Raw genomic sequence first — 20,102 nt, 5'->3', positions numbered from 1 at the left:
ATGTTCCATCAGAAGAGGAATGCAACTCGACAACTTGGTGCAAGTGCAATTTAGAAGTGTTTCATGGCAATAATGTGTATGAATATGCAGTAGATCTTGTCATCATCCCTGTGAAGAAACTTACAAAGATGTGATTAGTTCTTTTAAGAGGAGTACATGAGAACATCCAATGCAAATGCCATGACATAACCTCATGAAGAGTGGTGCAACAAGAGGGCTCCGTATGATCTTTTCATCATTTTAATCGGAATATTTGCTTCATTTGGACAATGTTTCTAATTTGAATTCATGAATTTGAAGAGAATGGGTTTGAAATGTCGGTGAAATATTCACGTCAATAAAGGTTAAGATTTGAATCAAGATATTGTGACATCTAACTACATTTTCCAACTGAAATGAAAAATGGAGATATTCACGACTACTGATGATTTCGTTATAGGGCAGCTCAAGCAATTCCTTCAATTGTCGCCCCCTTGCTGATTGATTTTGACAATGTACTTCCTTTATTCCTAAATCTAAGTCTTTTTAGATATTTCATTAGAAGACTAGGTACAAAACAAAATAAATGAATCTATGTTGTACATCCGTATATAGTTTTTTAATGAAACTTCTAAAGGACTTATATTTAGAAACGGAGGGAGTAGTTGGTATGTGGTTTATGTTTGCGAAAGGAAGTGATCAATACGTGACCAATAGGGAAGGGAAAAAATTGGAAGTTAAGTTTTGTGATTGGTTAGATGCCACCCTCTCAATACTTGAATTTTGTAGGAATCAAGTTTTTATGATGGGCAGGTTAGAGCTGATCCTACTTTAAAAGCTTTGGTGAAAACTGAAAAGTGAAGCCAGCGTTTTGTTTTTGAATTTGGAACCCAGGAGAAGAGTCAATCTCTTCCTCTACTCTCCCTCCCGTCCACACGGCTAAGAATAGCTCTCACCCTGCTCGAGCTCAGCCAAACAAGAAGAGGACCACGACCCATGCATGCATGAAGTCACCACCACTCCATTGCATTTGCATGCGTTGCTAGCCCGGAGCTCATCGAGCCACGATGGACACGGACTCCGCCGTGAACGTGACGGCGGCCGCGGCCAAGGCAGCGGCCGATGCCACGGCGACGGTGAAGCCCGTGGCGGCGGCGTGCTATGACAACAACCTGGTGAACTCGCAGGGCATGTTCCTCGGGGACCAGCCGCTCCGCTTCTCCCTCCCTCTCCTCCTCATCCAGGTCTCCATCATCCTCCTGCTCTCCGCCGCCGCCCACCACGTGCTCCGCCGCCTCGGCCAGTCCCGCTTCGTCACCCACATGCTCGTCGGCATCCTCCTCGGCCCCTCCGTGCTCGGCCGCAACCACGAGCTCCGCGGCGCCCTCTTCTCCGAGCGCGGCACCTACATCCTCGAGAGCGTCTCGCTCGTCGCGCTCATCCTCTTCTTGTTTTCCATGGGCGTCAAGACCGACATGAGCCTGCTCCGCCGCCCCAGTGGCCGCGCCGTCGCCGTTGGCCTCGCTGGCTCCGTCGTCCCGCTCGCCATCACGCTGCCGGTGTTCCACATGCTACAGCCCACCCTCCCCGCCGACCTTCGCGGCTCGTCGCTCATCACCGAGCTCGCCGTCCGCCTCTCGCTCTCCTCCTTCCCCGTCATCGCCGACGCGCTCGCCGAGCTCGACCTCCTCAACTCCGAGCTCGGTCGCATCGCGCTCACCGCGTCCCTCATCACCGACGTCACCTCCTGGTTCCTCCGAGCCTGCTTCGCCGCGGCGTTCCTCATCACGGAGGCCAAGTCTCCGGGCTTCACGTCCAAGATCCTCGCCTCTTTCGTCGCCTTCGTCTTGTTCGTCGCCTTCGTGGCACGCCCCGCCGGACGCTACATCGCTTACAAGCGCACCCCTGCGGGTGAACTCCTCTCGGAGGGTTCCTTCGTCGTCGTGGTGATCGCGGCGCTCCTGTCGGCGCTGGTGACGGATGTGATCGGGTTCAAGTACATGATCGGGCCGATGATGCTGGGGCTCGCGCTCCCCGGTGGCATGCCGATCGGTGCCACCATGACGGAGCGGCTCGACTCCTTCTTCATCGCGCTCTTCCTTCCCGTGTATATGGCGCTCGCCGGCTACCGCACAGACTTTTCGGAGCTGGGCCACCACGAGGAGAAATGGTGCGCGCTGGAGCTGTTCGTGGCCCTATGCGTCGCCGGCAAGATGGTGGGCTGCATAGCCGCGGGGCTCTTCTTCGCCATGCCGATCGGAGAGGCCACGGCTCTAGCGCTCATGCTCAACATCCGGGGCATCGTGGAGGTGGCCGCCATCAACAACTGGGGAGACACCATGAAGGCCACTGCCGAGCACTACTCGACGCTGACCTTGTCCATGGTGCTGATCACGGCGGCGGCCACGCCGCTGATCAAGGTCCTCTACGACCCGACAGGGAGGTTCGCGAGGGCCAAGCGGCGGACCATGGAGGGCGCTCGGCCCAACGCGGAGCTTCGTGTGATGGCCTGCCTCTACACCGAGGACCACGCCGCGCCGCTGATCGACCTCCTGGAGGCCTCCGGCGCGAACCACGACTTCCCCGTCTCCCTCATCGTGCTCCACGTCACCGAGCTCGTCGGCCGCGCCGCGTCCGTGCTCAAGCCCCACAAGAAGTCGTCCTCGTCAACGCCGTCGGACCGCATCGTGAACGCGTTCCGCCACTTCGAGCAGCAGGCGTCACCGGGGGCGGTGACGGTGAGCCCCTACGTCGCCCAGTCTCCCTACAGCTCCATGCACCATGACGTGTGCTCGCTAGCGCACAGCCGGAAGGCCAACCTCATCCTCCTCCCGTTCCACAAGTCCTCCGACGGGGCGCGCAGCACGGCCAACTCCGCCGTCCGTTCCGCCAACCGCTCCGTGCTCCAGTACGCACCCTGCTCCGTCGCCATCCTCGTGGACCACGGCCTTGCGTCCGGGTCTGCGTGCGCGACGGCGTCCAACAGGAACTTGCTCCAGAGGGTGGCCCTCTACTTCCTAGGGGGACCCGACGACCGGGAGGCGCTGGCGTACGCGGCGAGGATGCCGGAGAGCGGTGGCACGTCGGTGACGGTGGTGCGGTTCAAGCTGCGGAACTGGGTTGGGATGGGCGGGCACGACGAGGTGAGGGATGAGGAGGTGCTCCAGGAATTCTGGCAAAGGTACAGGGAGGACGAGAGGGTGGTGTACGTGGAGAAGACGGTGGAGGACGGTGAGGGGACGGCGTCGGTGGTGAGGTCCATGAGCGACAAGTTCGACCTGCTCATCGTCGGACGGAGAGGGGAGGACAGGGACATCGAAGGGTCGGCGCTCACAAGCGGCCTCTCGGAGTGGAGCGAGTGCCCGGAGCTCGGCGTGCTCGGTGACATGCTCGCCACCGCGGAGTTCGCGTCCAAAGTATCCATCCTCGTCATCCAGCAGCAGGCCACGACTGGCGGCGAAGCCGACCAGCTACAATAGGGACTGATTCCACATGTTTCTTTCTTCGTCGTTACATTGTTTCTTTCCTCGTTGAATATACTATATGTATTCTAGTGAAAGCAAGATAATTTTCTTCACTTGTACGTAGCACCATACTAGAGCAACTTATCGTTACTTTCCCGTGCAATTGGTTGTAACAAAACTGTAAGAGGAGGATAATAGATGCATGTTCTTCCGGGCTCACTGAAACTCGAGACACTCCACCGACCGAGATAATAGATGCATGTTCTTCCGGGCTCCAAACAATACCTGTTCTGTACAGCATCCATACCCTACAGTCCACCAAACATGCACCTCGGTCCCCGTTCAAAAAAAAAAAACATGCATCTCGGTCCATCTTTGCATCAACCCAGCCAGGCCAAACTCAGCCCGGACCCCCTAAGAGCATCTCTAGTAGAGCCCTCAAACTCTTAAACCCTTAAAAATAATTGTTTTTTACAGTTTTTATCGTAAAAACGGCGTAGACTAGAACCCTTAAACCCTTAAATCCGTAAAAAAATTAGAGGTCCAACCCTCAAACCCCTTCCCAGTCTGTAGAAAGTGAGGGTGGGGGGAGGGGGGGAACTGCCCCCAACCTGCACTCATTTTCCCACCTCGCGCGGGAGGCAGTTGGTTCCCCCGCCGGGAGGAATTCGCTCGGCCGCCGCCGCACCGCCGCCGGCCCGCGCTCCGGCCATTGCCCCGTCGCCCCTCCGCGCCCCGGCCGTCGACCCGCCGCCCCTCCGCGCCCCGCGTCCCGGCCGTCGACCCACCACCCTCCGCATCTCGCCCCGCCGCCGCCCCGCGCTCCGGCCGCCGCCCGGCCGCCCCTCCGCGCCCCGGCCACCGCCTCGCCGCACCCCGGCCGCCGCCCCTCCACGCCCCGGCCGCCGCCCCGCCGGCCCACCGCACCCCGGCCGCCGCCCCTCCGCTCCCCGGTGAGATTTTTTTTTACTTTTTTAGTTTTAAATTTTTGCTTCATTGGCACTAATTGTAGCCACTTGGTATGTAGATGGACTCGTTGTCGGATTCGTCGGATTGGTCGTCATCCGACGATTCGGACATTGACGAGTTGTTGCAAGACGACGACGTCGAGATGATGAGCCTCCTCGTCGACGTGCAAGCGTTTGAAGACCGCGTGAAGCTATTTGTTTTACTTTTCTATGTCCTATTTGATTCGAACAATTATTGTAATTTTCTCAAACATTTTTGTAATGATTTGAATGATTATTTTTTTATTCGGTGTTGTAATAATAACTAGAATGATTATTGTTTTATGTCAAATGTGATTGAATTTGTGATATGTCATATGATGAAATGTGATGAAATGTGTGATATATGAAATGACAGTTTTAAGGTTTGGGGTTGGGGCAAAGACTAGAACCCTCAAACCCAACCCTTATAACGGAATATACTAGAACCATTAAACCCAACCCTTATAACGGAATATTCCGTTATAAGGGTTGGGTTTGAGGGTTCTAGTCTTTGCCTCAACCCCAACCCTTAAAACTGTCATTTGGCATATCACAATTTTCACTAGAATCACACAATAAATTTCAAACAAACATGGAAATAAAGATCATTGCTGCATGGTTTAATATTTTTTACATCACACAATCATCATCTTCTCCCTCTCATCGGCACCATCACCAAAAAGTTGCACTTGGCGCCATTTCCTAGACCACTTCCACGTCCATCAAGCACCTCCATTGTCGCCGATGGTGGAGTCTTCCACACCGCCATCGCCACCACAACTCATCGGAGTGTCACCTCGAAGAGTAGAGGACGCACCACGGAATATCCTCTTCCTCTCCGCGATGTCCTCCTTGTAGTCCTTCCACCCTTGGAAGCGGCCATCTCCTTGTACCTCATGCCCGCAATTGTCTCCTATCAACCACACATAATCACATAAGAACACAACAATAGCATAGTACACACACATAATCAAAATAGTGAAGAGATATGTACTCACATAGTCACTCTCCACGGTTCCACTAGGTGGTGCATCCCTCACTTGGTCCATGGCCGCACTCCAACGAGCACAAGCGGGTTTCATCAACTCCCACCGGCCTTGAAGCGACCGGTAAGTGCGAGAGATGAACCCACTATTTTTCGGCCTCGGTGTAGTTTGTCGACCGCGCATGTGGGCGGGAAGCGGCGGTGAATGCCTCCTCCCCTATCTCGGCCACCTCCTCCTCGTCATCCCCTTCATCCTCCTCATCTTCCTCCAAGTCATCACCAACCCTAAAGGGTTCTAGAGGCGGAGCCCCGAGGTCCACCTCCGCGTCTTGGAGGAGGTTCATGAACGAGGATGGGGTTGCCATTTCCTCGAACACCTCGTGCGCGACGGGAGGAGGTTCAGCGGGCGTGGCAGCAGGCTTCTTCCGCGTCGCGAGCTTCTTCCGCGGCTTGGTCACGGCGGAGGACTCGCCGGCGACCCTGGAGGCAGCCCCTCACGGCCCACGGGAGGCCGCCTTCGGCCGGCTCTTCTTGAGGGCGGGCGCGGCATCGGGGGCGGAAGCCGGGGCGGGGACGGGAGCCGGGGAAGACGCGGGAGGAGGCGGTGGCAGGCCTGCCCGCCGCCGCTTGGCCCCGACGGTGGCAGGGGCGGTCGGGGCGGGCGCAGGGGCGGCCGGGGCGGGCGTGGTGGCCGGCGGGGGCGCGGCGGCGGCGGGGACCTCCATGGTGGCGAGGGCCTCCATGGCGGCGAGGCGGGCGCGAGGAGGCGGCGGCTGGAGACGGGAGCGGGATGAAAATCCCTCCCGCGCAGGAGAGGAAGTGGAGTGCGGGTTGGGAGGAGTTACTTCTCCCAACCCTCACTTCTACAGGTTCAAAACAAGTTTGAGGGTTGGACCTCTAAATTATTTTACGGATTTGAGGGTTTAGGTGTTCTAGTCTATCGTTTTTTTCTGACGAAAACTGTAAAAAAGCGGTTATTTTTAAGGGTTTGAGGATTTGAGGGATCTACTAGACTTGCTCTAAGAGCATCTCTAGTAGAACCCTCAAACCCTTAAATGTAAAATCAGTTTTAAGGGTTGAGAATTGCCCATTTTTGACACTTTTAAGGGTTGAAAAACAGGGGCAAAGACTAGAACCCTCAAACCCAACCCTTATAACGGAATATTCCGTTATAAGGGTTGGGTTTGAGGGTTCTAGTCTTTGCCCCAACCCCAAACCTTAAAACTGTCATTTCATATATCACACATTTCATCACATTTCATCATATGACATATCACAAATTCAATCACATTTGACATAAAACAATAATCATTCTAGTTATTATTACAACACTGAATAAAACAATAATCATTCAAATTATTACAACAATGTTTGAGCAAATTACAACATAAAACAATGTCTGAGAAAATTACAACAATTGTTCGAATCAAATAGGGCATAGAAAAGTAAAACAAACATACATCATGGGCCAATACGCCGCCCATCCAACTGCCAGTGGTGCTCTACTAGATCATCCCGGAGACGACCATGAGTGGTTGCATCCTCAATCTCACGATGTGCTTGAAGAAAGGCGTGTATGCGAGAAGGGTTTCTTTCCGGTTGCACACGGGTACCAACATTGTCATAGAAACAAGGGAGGTTTAACCCTCTCTCATCCTCTAGGATCATGTTGTGTAGAATCACACAACATTTCATGATGTTCACCAAGGTTTTTTTGTCCCAAAACCGAGCTGGACCCCGAACTATGGCAAACCTTGATTGTAAAACACCAAAAGCTCTCTCAATATCTTTGCGGGCTGCCCCTTGTGCCTTGGTGAAATGAGCCTCTTTTCTTGTTAAGGGCACCCCATTTTTCTCCTTGATGGACTTCAAAAGAGTTGCCCAAGCGGATCTACGACGTTTAAAGTAATAGGAGGCAGCCTCACAATCATTGACAATCTTCACAAACAAACTACGACGCATTCGGTACCTTCTGCGAAAGAGACGAGGAGGGTATGTAGGTACCTCCGTGAAGTAGTCTTGCATCAAATGCTCGTGTCCGAGAGCACGGTTCCGGTAGATGGTGAGTCGCCCCATCGTCGACCCTCTCCTCTGATGCATAAGCTTCATGCAGTCTTCAAACGCTTGCACGTCGACGAGGAGGCTCATCATCTCAACGTCGTCGTCTTGCAACAACTCGTCAATGTCCGAATCGTCGGATGACGACCAATCCGACGCATCGGACAACGAGTCCATGTCGTCGTTGTTCACCTCCATCTACAATGTGAGTGGCAACAATTGTGAGTGCCAATGAAGCAAAAATGTAAAAATGAAGCAAAAAAGCAAAAATGTAAACCTCAATCTTCGGTGCTGCGGAGGGCCGGCCGGGGCGGCGGCGCTGGGAGGGGCGGCCGGGACGGGGCGGCGCTGCGGAGGGCCGGCCGACGGCGGCGGAGGGGAGGCCGGGTGTTGGGGCATAGTTTATGCCTAAGTAATTTTGGTGATTGATGACAGTACCGTAAAGGACTAACCGTGTGTGTTAAGGTTTCAGATAACACACGTCAACGGCACAAGACGACTCGTCTCCTCATTCATGGAACGGAAGCACGGCGCTCTCTACGATTATCTTTATTTGAGTCATAGGAAAGCCGTACTATTAAGAGGGGATCCGTAGTGGAAAGGTTTGGGTGGAATCTATCTTTGCACGTGCACACTTCACATATTCTCCCTCACCTTCATTTTTGGAGCGACCCCGCCACTTTGTTTCTTTCCTCCTTGCAAATTGGTCCCCAACGGTAGTACCGCTGGTCCTAGCGGTAGTACCGCTGCAGCTGGCGGTAGTACCGCCCCTGGTCAACGGTAGTACCGCTCCAGGAGCTCAGTACCGCCTACCTAGCGGTAGTTCGTGGACGGACCTTTTTGCGAAGACTTTCTTGGCGGTGGTAGTGCTTTTGCACTACCAGGGGCCCAACGGTAGTACCGCTGGAGTTCCAGCGGTAGTACCGCTGCATCCAGCGATAGTACCGCTAGGCGGCGGTAGTACCGCCCCTGGTCAGCGGTAGTACCGCTGGAGTGCCAGCGGTAGTACCGCTGCAGACAGCGGTAGTACCGCTGGAGCTCGGGCAGAGAGTGGGAAAACGGTCTGATTTCCCCCCCCCCCCACTATATAAAGGGTTCTTCTAGCTGTGGAACCTTATCTCTTACCCTCTCAAGCTCCATTGTTGCTCCCCAAGCTCAAAAGTGCCCGATCTCTCTCCCTAGCCAATCAAACTTGTTGATTCTTTAGGGATTGGTTGAGAAGGCCTAGATCCACACTTCCACCAAGAGAAAAGTTGATTACCCCACTAATCCCTTGCGGATCTTGTTACTCTTGGGTGTTTGAGCATCCTAGACGGTTGAGGTCACCTCGAAGCCATATTCCATTGTGGTGAAGCTTCGTGGTCTAGTTGGGAGCCTCCAAGCTTTGTGTGGAGTTGCCCCAACCTTGTTTGTAAAGGTTCGGTCGCCGCCTTCAAGGGCACCTATAGTGGAATCACGGTACCTTGCTGTTGGAATTATGCCCTAGAGGCAATAATAAATATAGTTATTATTATAATTCCTGTATCAAGATAATCGTTTATTATCCATGCTATAATTGTATTGAATGAAGACTCATTTACATGTGTGGATACATAGACAAAACACCGTCCCTAGCAAGCCTCTAGTTGGCTAGCCAGTTGATCAAAGATAGTCAGTGTCTTCTGATTATGAACAAAGTGTTGTTGCTTGATAACTGGATCACGTCATTAGGAGAATCACGTGATGGACTAGACCCAAACTAATAGACGTAGCATGTTGATCGTGTCATTTTGTTGCTACTGTTTTCTGCGTGTCAAGTATTTATTCCTATGACCATGAGATCATATAACTCACTGACACGGGAGGAATGCTTTGTGTGTATCAAACGTCACAACGTAACTGGGTGACTATAAATATGCTCTACAGGTATCTCCGAAGGTGTTAGTTGAGTTAGTATGGATCAAGACTGGGATTTGTCACTCCGTGTGACGGAGAGGTATCTCGGGGCCCACTCGGTAATACAACATCACACACAAGCCTTGCAAGCAATGTAACTTAGTGTAAGTTGTAGGATCTTGTATTACGGAATGAGTAAAGAGACTTGCGGGTAAACAAGATTGAAATAGGTATGCGGATACTGACGATCGAATCTCGGGCAAGTAACATACCGAAGGACAAAGGGAATGACATACGGGATTATATGAATCCTTGGCACTGAGGTTCAAACGATAAGATCTCCGTAGAATATGTAGGATCCAATATGGGCATCCAGGTCCCGCTATTGGATATTGACCGAGGAGTCTCTCGGGTCATGTCTACATAGTTCTCGAACCCGCAGGGTCTGCACACTTAAGGTTCGACGTTGTTTTATGCGTATTTGAGTTATATGGTTGGTTACCGAATGTTGTTCGGAGTCCCGGATGAGATCACAGACGTCACGAGGGTTTCCGGAATGGTCCGGAAACGAAGATTGATATATAGGATGACCTCATTTGATTACCGGAAGGTTTTCGGAGTTACCGGGAATGTACCGGGAATGACGAATGGGTTCCGGGAGTTCACCGGGGGGGCAACCCACCCTGGGGAAGCCCATAGGCCTTGAGGGTGGCGCACCAGCCCTTAGTGGGCTGGTGGGACAGCCCAAAAGGGCCCTATGCGCCTAGGAAAGAAAATCAAAGAGAAAAAAAAAGAGGAGGTGGGAAGGGAAGGAAGGACTCCCACCCACCAAACCAAGTCCAACTCGGTTTGGGGGGGGAGCCTTCCCCCTTGGACTCGGATGACCCCCTTTGGGCTCCTTGAGCCCCAAGGCAAGGTCCCCTCCCTTCCACCTATATATACGGAGGTTTTAGGGCTGATTTGAGACGACTTTTCCACGGCAGCCCGACCACATACCTCCACGGTTTTTCCTCTATATCGCGTTTCTGCGGAGCTCGGGCGGAGCCCTGCTGAGACAAGGTCATCACCAACCTCCGGAGCGCCGTCACGCTGCCGGAGAACTCTTCTACCTCTCCGTCTCTCTTGCTGGATCAAGAAGGCCGAGATCATCGTCGAGCTGTACGTGTGCTGAACGCGGAGGTGCCGTCCGTTCGGTATTAGATCGTGGGACTGATCGCGGGATTGTTCGCGGGGCGGATCGAGGGACGTGAGGACGTTCCACTACATCAACCGCGTTCACTAACGCTTCTGCTGTACGATCTACAAGGGTACGTAGATCACTTATCCCCTCTTGTAGATGGACATCACCATGATAGGTCTTCGTGCGCGTAGGAAAATTTTTGTTTCCCATGCGACGTTCCCCAACACTTGCATCGTGCGAGGGCGTGAGGAGAATACAGTGGCCTTAGTGGCTTTTTGGGGAGCATTGTGCCTCCACACCGCTCCAACGGAGACGTACTTCCTGTCAAAGGGAAGGAACTTCGGTAACACATCCTCGTCTCCATCGGTTCCACTTGTGGTTATCTCTATCCTTTACTTTGTATTTGCTTATGCTTGTGACTATATCTTACTTGTCTTAATAGCTCTCGTTGTTAGCTTCTTTAGGGTTCACCTCATTGTCGTATTATTTGTGAACCCGTATGTTGTTTACCTTAACTTGCTAAGATTAATTAAAAAGTGGTCGTTGTCTATTCACCCCCCCCCTCTAGCCAACCATATCGATCCTTTCAATTGGTATCAGAGCCACGTCTCTTTATTAAGGGTTTAACCACCCGAAGAGTATGGAAGGCGAAGAGGGAATTAACCATGGGCAACCCGAGGCCATGGACTTGACTTCGGTCACAAGGGATGACTTGAATACGGCTATGGCCGCTCTCAAGACATCCTTGACGAACGAGGTCAAGACCATGCTTAAAGAGTTAATTGAGGGATTTAAAAGTTCACCCGAACCGGCTATAGTGGTTAAACCCACCGTTTCCGATTCGGAGGCCAACTCCTCTAAGGAAGCGGCTAAAGGTATGAAACCTCCCTCATCTCACGAAAAGGATGGGACTGGAACATATGCCTCAGTTCCACCCCCCATGGTCTATGGAGGATCCGTTCCCGCACCACGTCTTAATCCTGTTGGTCCTCCTCCTAAGCTTGTGAAAGGTGACTTTGCTAACTGGGTATTTTCTATTAAGTCTCATTTGAATCACAACTCAACAAATTTGTGGAGAATCATTGAGCAAGGATATTATCCCCATGATCCAAGCAACCTCACTCCGAGAGAAGATGCAGACAATCAATACAATCACTTTGCTTTGTTTATTCTCCAGTCTGAAGTGCCACCTGAAGATCTTCCTCACTTGCGTCCCTTCACTTTGGCCAAGGATTGTTGGGAGCATATTATGGTGTTGTACAAGGGAAGCTCAAGCATTCAACGATCCAACTATGAAGTGATACTTGATAAGGCCGATGAGTTTGTGATGAAGGAAGACGAGGACCCTCGTGATCTCTATCGGAGGGTGACTGCTATTGCTGTGGCACTCAAGGATCATGGGAGCAAGGATGTGGATGACACATGGATCAAACGCAAGTTCCTTAAAGCCATCATGCCTTTCAACAAAGCTATGTCATCAGTCATTCGTCAGCGGCCAGACTTTCACTCCTTGTCTTCCAGTGAGGTGTTGGATGAATTCATTGCAATGTCAATCATGAACGAAACAGCCGACAATGCACTTGCTCATGTTCGATCAAAGACAACCTCACCCAACCATGCGTTGAAATCAAAAGCAATGCTTGAAGAAGAAGAAGAAGATGAGGAAGAGGAGGGCTGCCCTGAGGACACAAAGTATGCCTATCATGAGCACATGGCTCTTGCATCAAGGCAATTCTGGGGCAACAAGAGGAACTCAAGACCCACTTTCACCAAGAACAACTCAAGTGGATTCAAACCCAAACAACGAGTAAGGACATGCTATAACTGTGGTAACGTGAGTCATTTCGTGGCCGAATGTCCCTATGAGAAAAGGGAAGACAACGGAGGCAAGCTCATTCGCAAAGACAAAACCAAATCATTTCCAATCAAGAACAACTTTGTGAAGAAACCTCACCCAAAAGGGATGGTGGCCCTTGAAGAGTATCCTTCAGATGATGATGATGATGATGATACAGTGGCAACGACAACTGTTGCTATTGCCACTACCTCTCCCCAGAAGGTGTCTCTCTTCAACGCCCCCAACGAGAACCACATCACCAAGTGCCTCATGGCAAAAGGTATCAATCAGGAGTTTGTTTCCGGTGGGGTGTCATGGTTGCTCGATAGTGGAGCAACAAATCATATGACCGGAAGCAAGGACTTAGTGGTGGATGTGCATCCTTCTCCATCTATGCCCACCCATGTCCAATTCGCTGATGCATCCTCTTCAAAGGTATTGGGATTTGGTAAGGTGGTCGTCTCTCAAGATTTATCTATTGAGAGGGTCATGCTTGTTGAGTCACTTGCCTACAATTTACTTTCGGTTCGTCAACTCACAATTATGGGTTTTTCCACATTCTTTAATATTGACACTGTGGTCCTCCTGAGAAGCAAGACTCTTAAAGTAGCCTATGCTGGACATGTCGAAAATGGTCTTTACGTGGTGAACTTCTCAAAGCGACCCACTAAGACTGCGACATGTTTAATGGCTAAAGTTGACGTGGGCTGGCTTTGGCATCGCCGTTTAGCTCATGTCAACATGAGATCTCTACAAAGCCTTCTGATAGGGGACCATGTTCGTGGACTAACAAATGTGAGCTTTGCTAAAGATCGTGTTTGCAGTGCCTGCATTGAAGGAAAGATTCATGAAACTGCTCATCGTCCAACGACTATTATCTACACTAAGAGGCCATTGGAACTTCTCCATATGGATCTGTTTGGTCCTCCATCATTTGATAGTCTTGGAGGCAGAAAGTATTGCTTAGTGATTGTTGACGACTACTCAAGATATATCTGGCTATATTTCTTTAAAAAGAAGAGTGAAACTAAACAAACGGTCATCAACTTTGCTAATGAAGCGCAACGTCAGCATGAAGCAAAGATCTTGACGATTAGGAGTGACAACGGCACCGAGTTCAAGAACTACACCTTAGATGAGTTTCTAGGTGATGAGGGAATAAAACACCAATATTCTGCACCATATACCCCTCAGCAAAACGGCGTGGCAGAAAGGAAGAACCGAACCTTGATAGACGCTGCAAGGACAATGATGGCAGAATTCAAATCTCCATATAACTTCTTGGCAGAGGCCATCAACACAGCATGTCATGCATCCAATCGGCTTTACATCCGCAAAGGCTTGAACAAGACTTCATATGAGATTCTAACTGGAAACAAACCCAATCTCAAGTACTTCTGGGTATTCTGTTGTAAGTGTTTCATTCTCAAGAAAGGAGCACGGTTAGCTAAATTTGATTCTAGAGCACATAAGGGTATCTTTGTTGGTTATGCTACAAACTCTCATGCTTACCGTGTCCTCAACAAGTCCACCGGACTAATTGAGGAGACGTGTAACGTAGAGTTTGATGAAAATAATGGCTCCCAAGTGGAGCAAAGTGGTCTTTGTGATGTAGGTGATGAAATTCCTCCCCAAGACATAAGAAGAATGGGGATTGGTCAAATACTCCCCATTGAGGAACCCCTTGTGGCCGAAGGAGAAGGACAATGCTCTACTCAAGTGGAGCCATCACCTTCACAAGCCCCACATGCTTCCGATGAACAAAGAGAAGACTCTCAACAAAATAAACAAGCTCCAGGTCAAGATAAATTCCCCAACAATGATGATGTGTCTCAGGATATTCAAGCACTACCCCGAGACACCGAACCGGCTCATGATCAAGATCAAGTGCAACCCCGAGATCCAGACCAAGAAGAAGCACAAGATCAAGATCAAGAGCAACCACAAATACAAGAACAAACTAGTGAACCTGCTCAAGTCGAAGGACAAGATGATCAGGAGACTGTCTCACAATTCCCTTCTGGAGCACCAACAGCCGGCTCAAGACGCAAGGGCAAGCAAAGGAAACAAGTTGATGCTCCCCCGTTATCTAATGAAGAACTCTTGGAGCGTCGAGCAACCAAGATTGCGAACAAGCTGAGAGTCAAGTCACATCTTATGAAGGATGTACTTGGTAGTATAAAAAGGGGAGTATCCACCCGACAACAGATTTGGAATTATTGTGAGCATCACGCGTTTGTTTCGTATTGTGAACCTCAACAGGTACAGGAAGCGCTCGATGATGAGGATTGGCTTATGGCCATGCACGAAGAACTTAGCAACTTCGAGCGCAACCAAGTCTGGGATTTAGTGCCTAGGCCAACGGAGGAACATAATGTCATCGGGACCAAATGGATATTCAAGAACAAGAAAGATGCCAATAGAATTGTGATTCGAAACAAGGCAAGATTGGTGGCTCAAGGCTACTCCCAAGTCGAGGGTATCGACTACGGTGAAACCTTTGCCCCTGTTGCTCGTCTAGAATCTATTCGCATGTTGCTTGCATTTGCTTCTCATCATAACTTCAAGTTACAACAAATGGATGTGAAAAGTGTCTTTCTTAATGGTCCTTTGAATGAGTTGGTCTATGTCAAACAACCCCCGGGATTCGAACATCCCAAGCTCCCCAATCATGTGTACAAACTCAATAAGGCACTCTATGGCCTTAAACAAGCCCCACGCGCGTGGTATGAGTATCTTACTGAGTTGTTACAAGATCGTGGGTTTGAAATTGGGAAGATAGATCCCACTCTTTTTACTAAGAGGGTTAAAGGGGATTTGTTCATATGCCAACTATATGTTGATGATATTATCTTTGGCTCTCCTAACATTTCCTTCAATAAAGAATTTGCTGCACTAATGACTGAGAAGTTTGAGATGTCCATGATGGGAGAGTTGAAGTTCTTCCTCGGGTTCGAGATTGCACAAGGTATAGAAGGGACATTCATCAAACAAGCCAAGTACACTCAAGACATGCTCAAACGGTTCGAGCTCGAAGATGTCAAACCGGTCAAGTTCCCCATGCCAACAAGATGCAAGCTTGACAGTGATCCCAATGGTAAAGCAGTGGATCAAAAGGTATATCGCTCCATGATTGGATCCCTCCTTTACCTTTGTGCATCTAGACCGGATATTATGTTGAGTGTAGGGATATGTGCACGGTTTCAATCCGCACCAAAAGAAAGCCATTACATGGCCGTTAAGCGAATCTTTTGATATTTGGCTCATACCCCAAACTTTGGCCTCTGGTATCCCGAAGGAGCAAGCTTCAATCTAGTTGGCTATTCTGACTCAGATTGGGCAGGAGATTGTGTGGAGAGGAAGTCAACGTCTGGAGGATGCCAATTCCTTGGTCGCTCATTGGTAAGTTGGCCGTCTAAGAAGCAGAATTGCGTCTCCTTATCATCCACCGAAGCTGAGTATGTGGCAGCTGCAAGTTGTTGTGCACAATTGCTATGGATGAGGCAAACTTTAAAGGATTACGGTGTCACTTGTGACAAAGTGCCTCTTCTATGTGACAATCAAAGCGCTATCAAGATTTCCCTCAACCCAGTGCAACATAGCAAAACCAAACATATTGATATTCGTCATCACTTCATTGGTGAACATATCAAGCTAGGTGATATTGAGGTTCACTTCATCCACACTGAAGAGCAACTTGCAGATATTTTCACTAAGCCTCTAGATGAAGCAAGGTTGCGGGAGTTAAGGCATGAGCTAAATATCATTAATTCAAGTAATGTGGATTGAAAATAGGCATGTTGCACCTCACTTCGCATTCCATTTTGGTCTAGATGTAGGCATGGACATAGGGGGAGTGTTGTTCTCTCAATGAACTGTCCCTCCCCCCATTATGCATAAATCAATCTAGTCTTTCACTTTAGCCATTGTCAAATGGCACTTGTGCTTCAAAGACGAGCATTGGTCATGAACCCAAGGATAATTCTTCGCGGTGTCATACCGTTGTCTCAAACATAGGTGGCCTCAGCCACCGCCCCTCCCACCTTTCTTTTATATAGAAGAAAGGATATACAATGACAAGTCAGTACATTTTTCTAGGTGTTATCTCGTTTTTACTTACTTGTCATTTGCCCAAGTTCTTCTCTTATCCTAGGCCGCGTTGTGACATTTGCAGCGGTACTACCGCCAGGGGTAGCGGTACTACCGCCAGGACCCCAGCGGTACTACCGCTAGGGATAGCGGTACTACCGCCAGAATTCCCATCTAACACGACCGGCTAGGAAATTTTTAGGGCTGTCTCAAGGGGGAGCGGTACTACCGCCAGGACCCCAGCGGTACTACCGCCAGGGGTAGCGGTACTACCGCCAGGACCCCAGCGGTACTACCGCCAGGGATAGCGGTACTACCGCCAGAATTCCCATCTAACACGACCGGCTAGGAAATTTTTAGGGCTGTCTCAAGGGGGAGCGGTACTACCGCTAGGACCCCAGCGGTACTACCGCTGCATCCAGCGGTACTACCGCCAGGCAGCGGTACTACCGCTAGGTCCTCAACGGTACTACCGCTGGCCCGTACCCCTTGGGCTATATAAAGGAGGGGGAGCCCGTTTTTCTCAGGCTCTTTCTTCTTTCTCGCGGCTCCTCCCTCCCCTAGCCCGAAATCCCCCTGTTTTGATCTCGTTTCGTGGAGCTCCTTCTCTCCGTTGGATTGGAAGGGTTGCTCCACCTCTCCTTCCTCCTCCAAGGGCCATGAATCCCGGTAAAGCTCCTCCCCTTCTTCTATTTGGTTGATGTTCTTTTGGGGATTGGATCCATGTCTTTGATCTTGTGCCTTGTTCTTGGATGGCATGAAGGAGATATTTTAGGGGAGTGTAGGTCCTATGAATCATTGCTGATTATTTTGCCATGCCCTAGGATTTACTTGTTTTAGATCTAGCACTTGAACTATGTTTGGATTAGATCTAAAACTTGCTCTCTCTTGCCTAGGCATGTACTTATTTCGGTGATTCCTGTGATCCTCATGTGAGTAGGGCTGGGGTGGAGTTCTTAGTGTTCATATACAGCCCATGCCCCTCGTAAAAATCGGGTAGCCCTATGCATGAGGTCTATTTTTATCTGTCAGATCTGAAAGTCAAACCCCAGCGGTACTACCGCCAGGGTTAGCGGTACTACCGCCAGGAGGATTCATTGTGCATTCTTTTCATGTGCTTGGCAATGAGTGTTTATTTTTTTTCTGCTTTTTCTAAGTTCATTGCCTTGACTCTTTTTATCGCTTCTTTTCGCTGTGTGTTTTGTGTCACAGGTAGTTCTCGCCGTTCGAACCCCCCACAGGAGACGCAGTCAAAGCAGTTTCGCAACCAAGAAGCTCCCGAGGGGTCTGCCACCTCAGGTCTGCAACCCAAAAAGCAGTCCTTCAAGAAGACCGCACACAAGGATAAGGGGATCAATGTCCGAACAATGCCCCCAAGGACTTTCTGCAGTTTCGCACTCAGAACCATTATCTCAAAGAGAAGGCTGTGATCAAGAATGTTGACCATGTTTGGGCAAAGGATCAGTGCAGGATCTATCGTGATATTATCGCGCAGTTCAAGAAGAACTATGTCCCCGTTGAGTGGATTGACCTAGCTCATCTTCAGCGGAACCTGGACTATTTTGGTGATGCCCTCTCTCTGATTGACAAACTGGGCATCAAGGACATCATCACTTTCAAGACAAATTTTGACCCCACTGCTGTTGCTCAGTTCTATGTCATGGTCCACTTCTCTCCTGATGAAGAGCGCTCTATGGTGTGGATGACAGGGTCTCAGAAGATGACCGGTTCCTGGCGTGAATTCATGCAACTCCTCAAGGTTGACTTCCAAGGAGCTGACACTCCACTTGGGTTGCGCCCTCATGCTGCCGCCCCCACCGATAGGCCCCCCGCAAAGGACAGATTGCAGAAACTCTATGTGAGGAAGGGTGTGCTCCCCAAACATCTGGACATCATGCATCGGATCCTTCGCAACACCCTCTTCCCTCGCATTGGTAACTTTGACGAGGTTCATGGCTCTTTGGCTGAGATGCTGCTGCTTTGTGAGGAGGCTATGACTAAGGAGTCTGCCCCTCTTGATATTTCTGATGTGATGTTCACGAAACTCTGGAACTGCATCATCATGCGTAAGGTTCCCATCTACGGGCCCTATCTGTTCGCTTATATTTGTCAGAAGTGGCAAGAAACTTTTCCAGAGGAGGTGCTCTATGCTCAGTCTGACTACATTGTGCACGACCCAATCAAGCTTCGCGTCAAGGAGAAATGGGCCAACCCATCAACTTCCTCTCAGCACATGGATACTGACACAGAGACTGCCGCTGATAGAGGAACCGCCTCTCAGTCCCGCCCTTCTGCCATGCCATCTTGGGCCATCAAACTGCAGGATAAGATGAAGACTCTATTCTGTATGCATGCTAAGGGTCAGTACCAGACGCACGTGGCTCAGAAGGAGAGCCGCCAGAGGCACAAGCGCGTTCTCAGGTCTCTTGATGTGGACATCTCCAGCGGATCAGAGGACGATATCACTCCAGAGGCTACTTGGATGCAGGCTCAAGGTTACCACTGGTCTGGCGATGAGGAGGAAGAGGAGGAGCAGGATGATCAGGAGGGTATCGACGAGTCTGGCGATGCTGAGGATGAGGAGTAACTACCTATGGCGTTAGGTGTGCCCCTTTTTGGTGTCTTATGCCAAAGGGGGAGAGAGTCCAGGAGCTGGATTTGCTTTCATAGTCGAACTTTGTTTTGCTTTCCTTTCATTCGTGGTTTGCTTCGAACTTGGTTTGCTTCTAGTTTGCTATCGTTTGTGAGACATGAACTTATGTGAGATTTATTTCCATCATATGTTGTGAGTAATATGCCCCGTGTTGTCATATATCTCTATCTTTTTGTTCTCATGTTATTCTCTGTGCAAATCCGGTATTGTCATCAATCCACCAAAAAGGGGGAGATTGTTGGGGCATAGTTTATGCCTAAGTAATTTTGGTGATTGATGACAGTACCGTAAAGGACTAACCGTGTGTGTTAAGGTTTCAGATAACACACGTCAACGGCACAAGACGACTCGTCTCCTCATTCATGGAACGGAAGCACGTCGCTCTCTACGATTCTCTTTATTTGAGTCATAGGAAAGCCGTACTATTAAGAGGGGATCCGTAGTGGAAAGGTTTGGGTGGAATATATCTTTGCACGCGCACACTTCACATATTCTCCCTTACCTTCATTTTTGGAGCGGCCCCCGCCACTGTGTTTCTTTCCTCCTTGCAAATTGGTCCCCAGCGGTAGTACCGCTGGCCCTAGCGGTAGTACCGCTGGCTGACGGTAGTACCGCCCCTGGTCAGCGGTAGTACCGCTCCAGGAGCTCAGTACCGCCTGCCTAGCGGTAGTTCGTGGACGGACCTTTTTGCGAAGACTTTCTTGGCGGTGGTAGTGCTTTTGCACTACCAGGGGCCCAGCGGTAGTACTGCTGCATCCAGTGGTAGTACCGCTGCATCCAGCGGTAGTACCGCTAGGCGGCGGTAGTACCGCCCCTGGTCAGCGGTAGTACCGCTGGAGTGCCAGCGGTAGTACCGCTGCAGACAGCGGTAGTACCGCTGGAGCTCGGGCAGAGAGTGGGAAAACGGTCTGATTCCCCCCCCCACTATATAAAGGGTTCTTCTAGCTGTGGAACCTTATCTCTTACCCTCTTAAGCTCCATTGTTGCTCCCCA

At 50.3% G+C, this 20,102-nt stretch overlaps 1 protein-coding gene across 1 annotated transcript; it reads left to right on the top strand.

Moving 5' to 3' along the window:
• The first annotated feature begins 1,454 nt into the window (after nt 1-1,454).
• On the top strand, nt 1,455-3,458 carry LOC123396670 (cation/H(+) antiporter 15-like). Its single transcript, XM_045091539.1, has one exon. It carries the CDS (start codon nt 1,455-1,457, stop codon nt 3,456-3,458), a length of 2,004 nt encoding a protein of 667 aa, XP_044947474.1.
• The last annotated feature ends 16,644 nt before the right edge of the window (nt 3,459-20,102 follow it).

This window comes from Hordeum vulgare, chromosome 5H, assembly GCF_904849725.1.
Source record: "Hordeum vulgare subsp. vulgare chromosome 5H, MorexV3_pseudomolecules_assembly, whole genome shotgun sequence".
NCBI lineage: Eukaryota > Viridiplantae > Streptophyta > Magnoliopsida > Poales > Poaceae > Hordeum > Hordeum vulgare.
This window is presented reverse-complemented; position numbering and strand designations above follow the sequence as displayed.

Bases quoted from the DNA above. Each gene is read 5' to 3' on its own strand.
- LOC123396670 (XM_045091539.1), top strand. From the start codon at position 1,455: ATGAGCCTGCTCCGCCGCCCCAGTGGCCGCGCCGTCGCCGTTGGCCTC.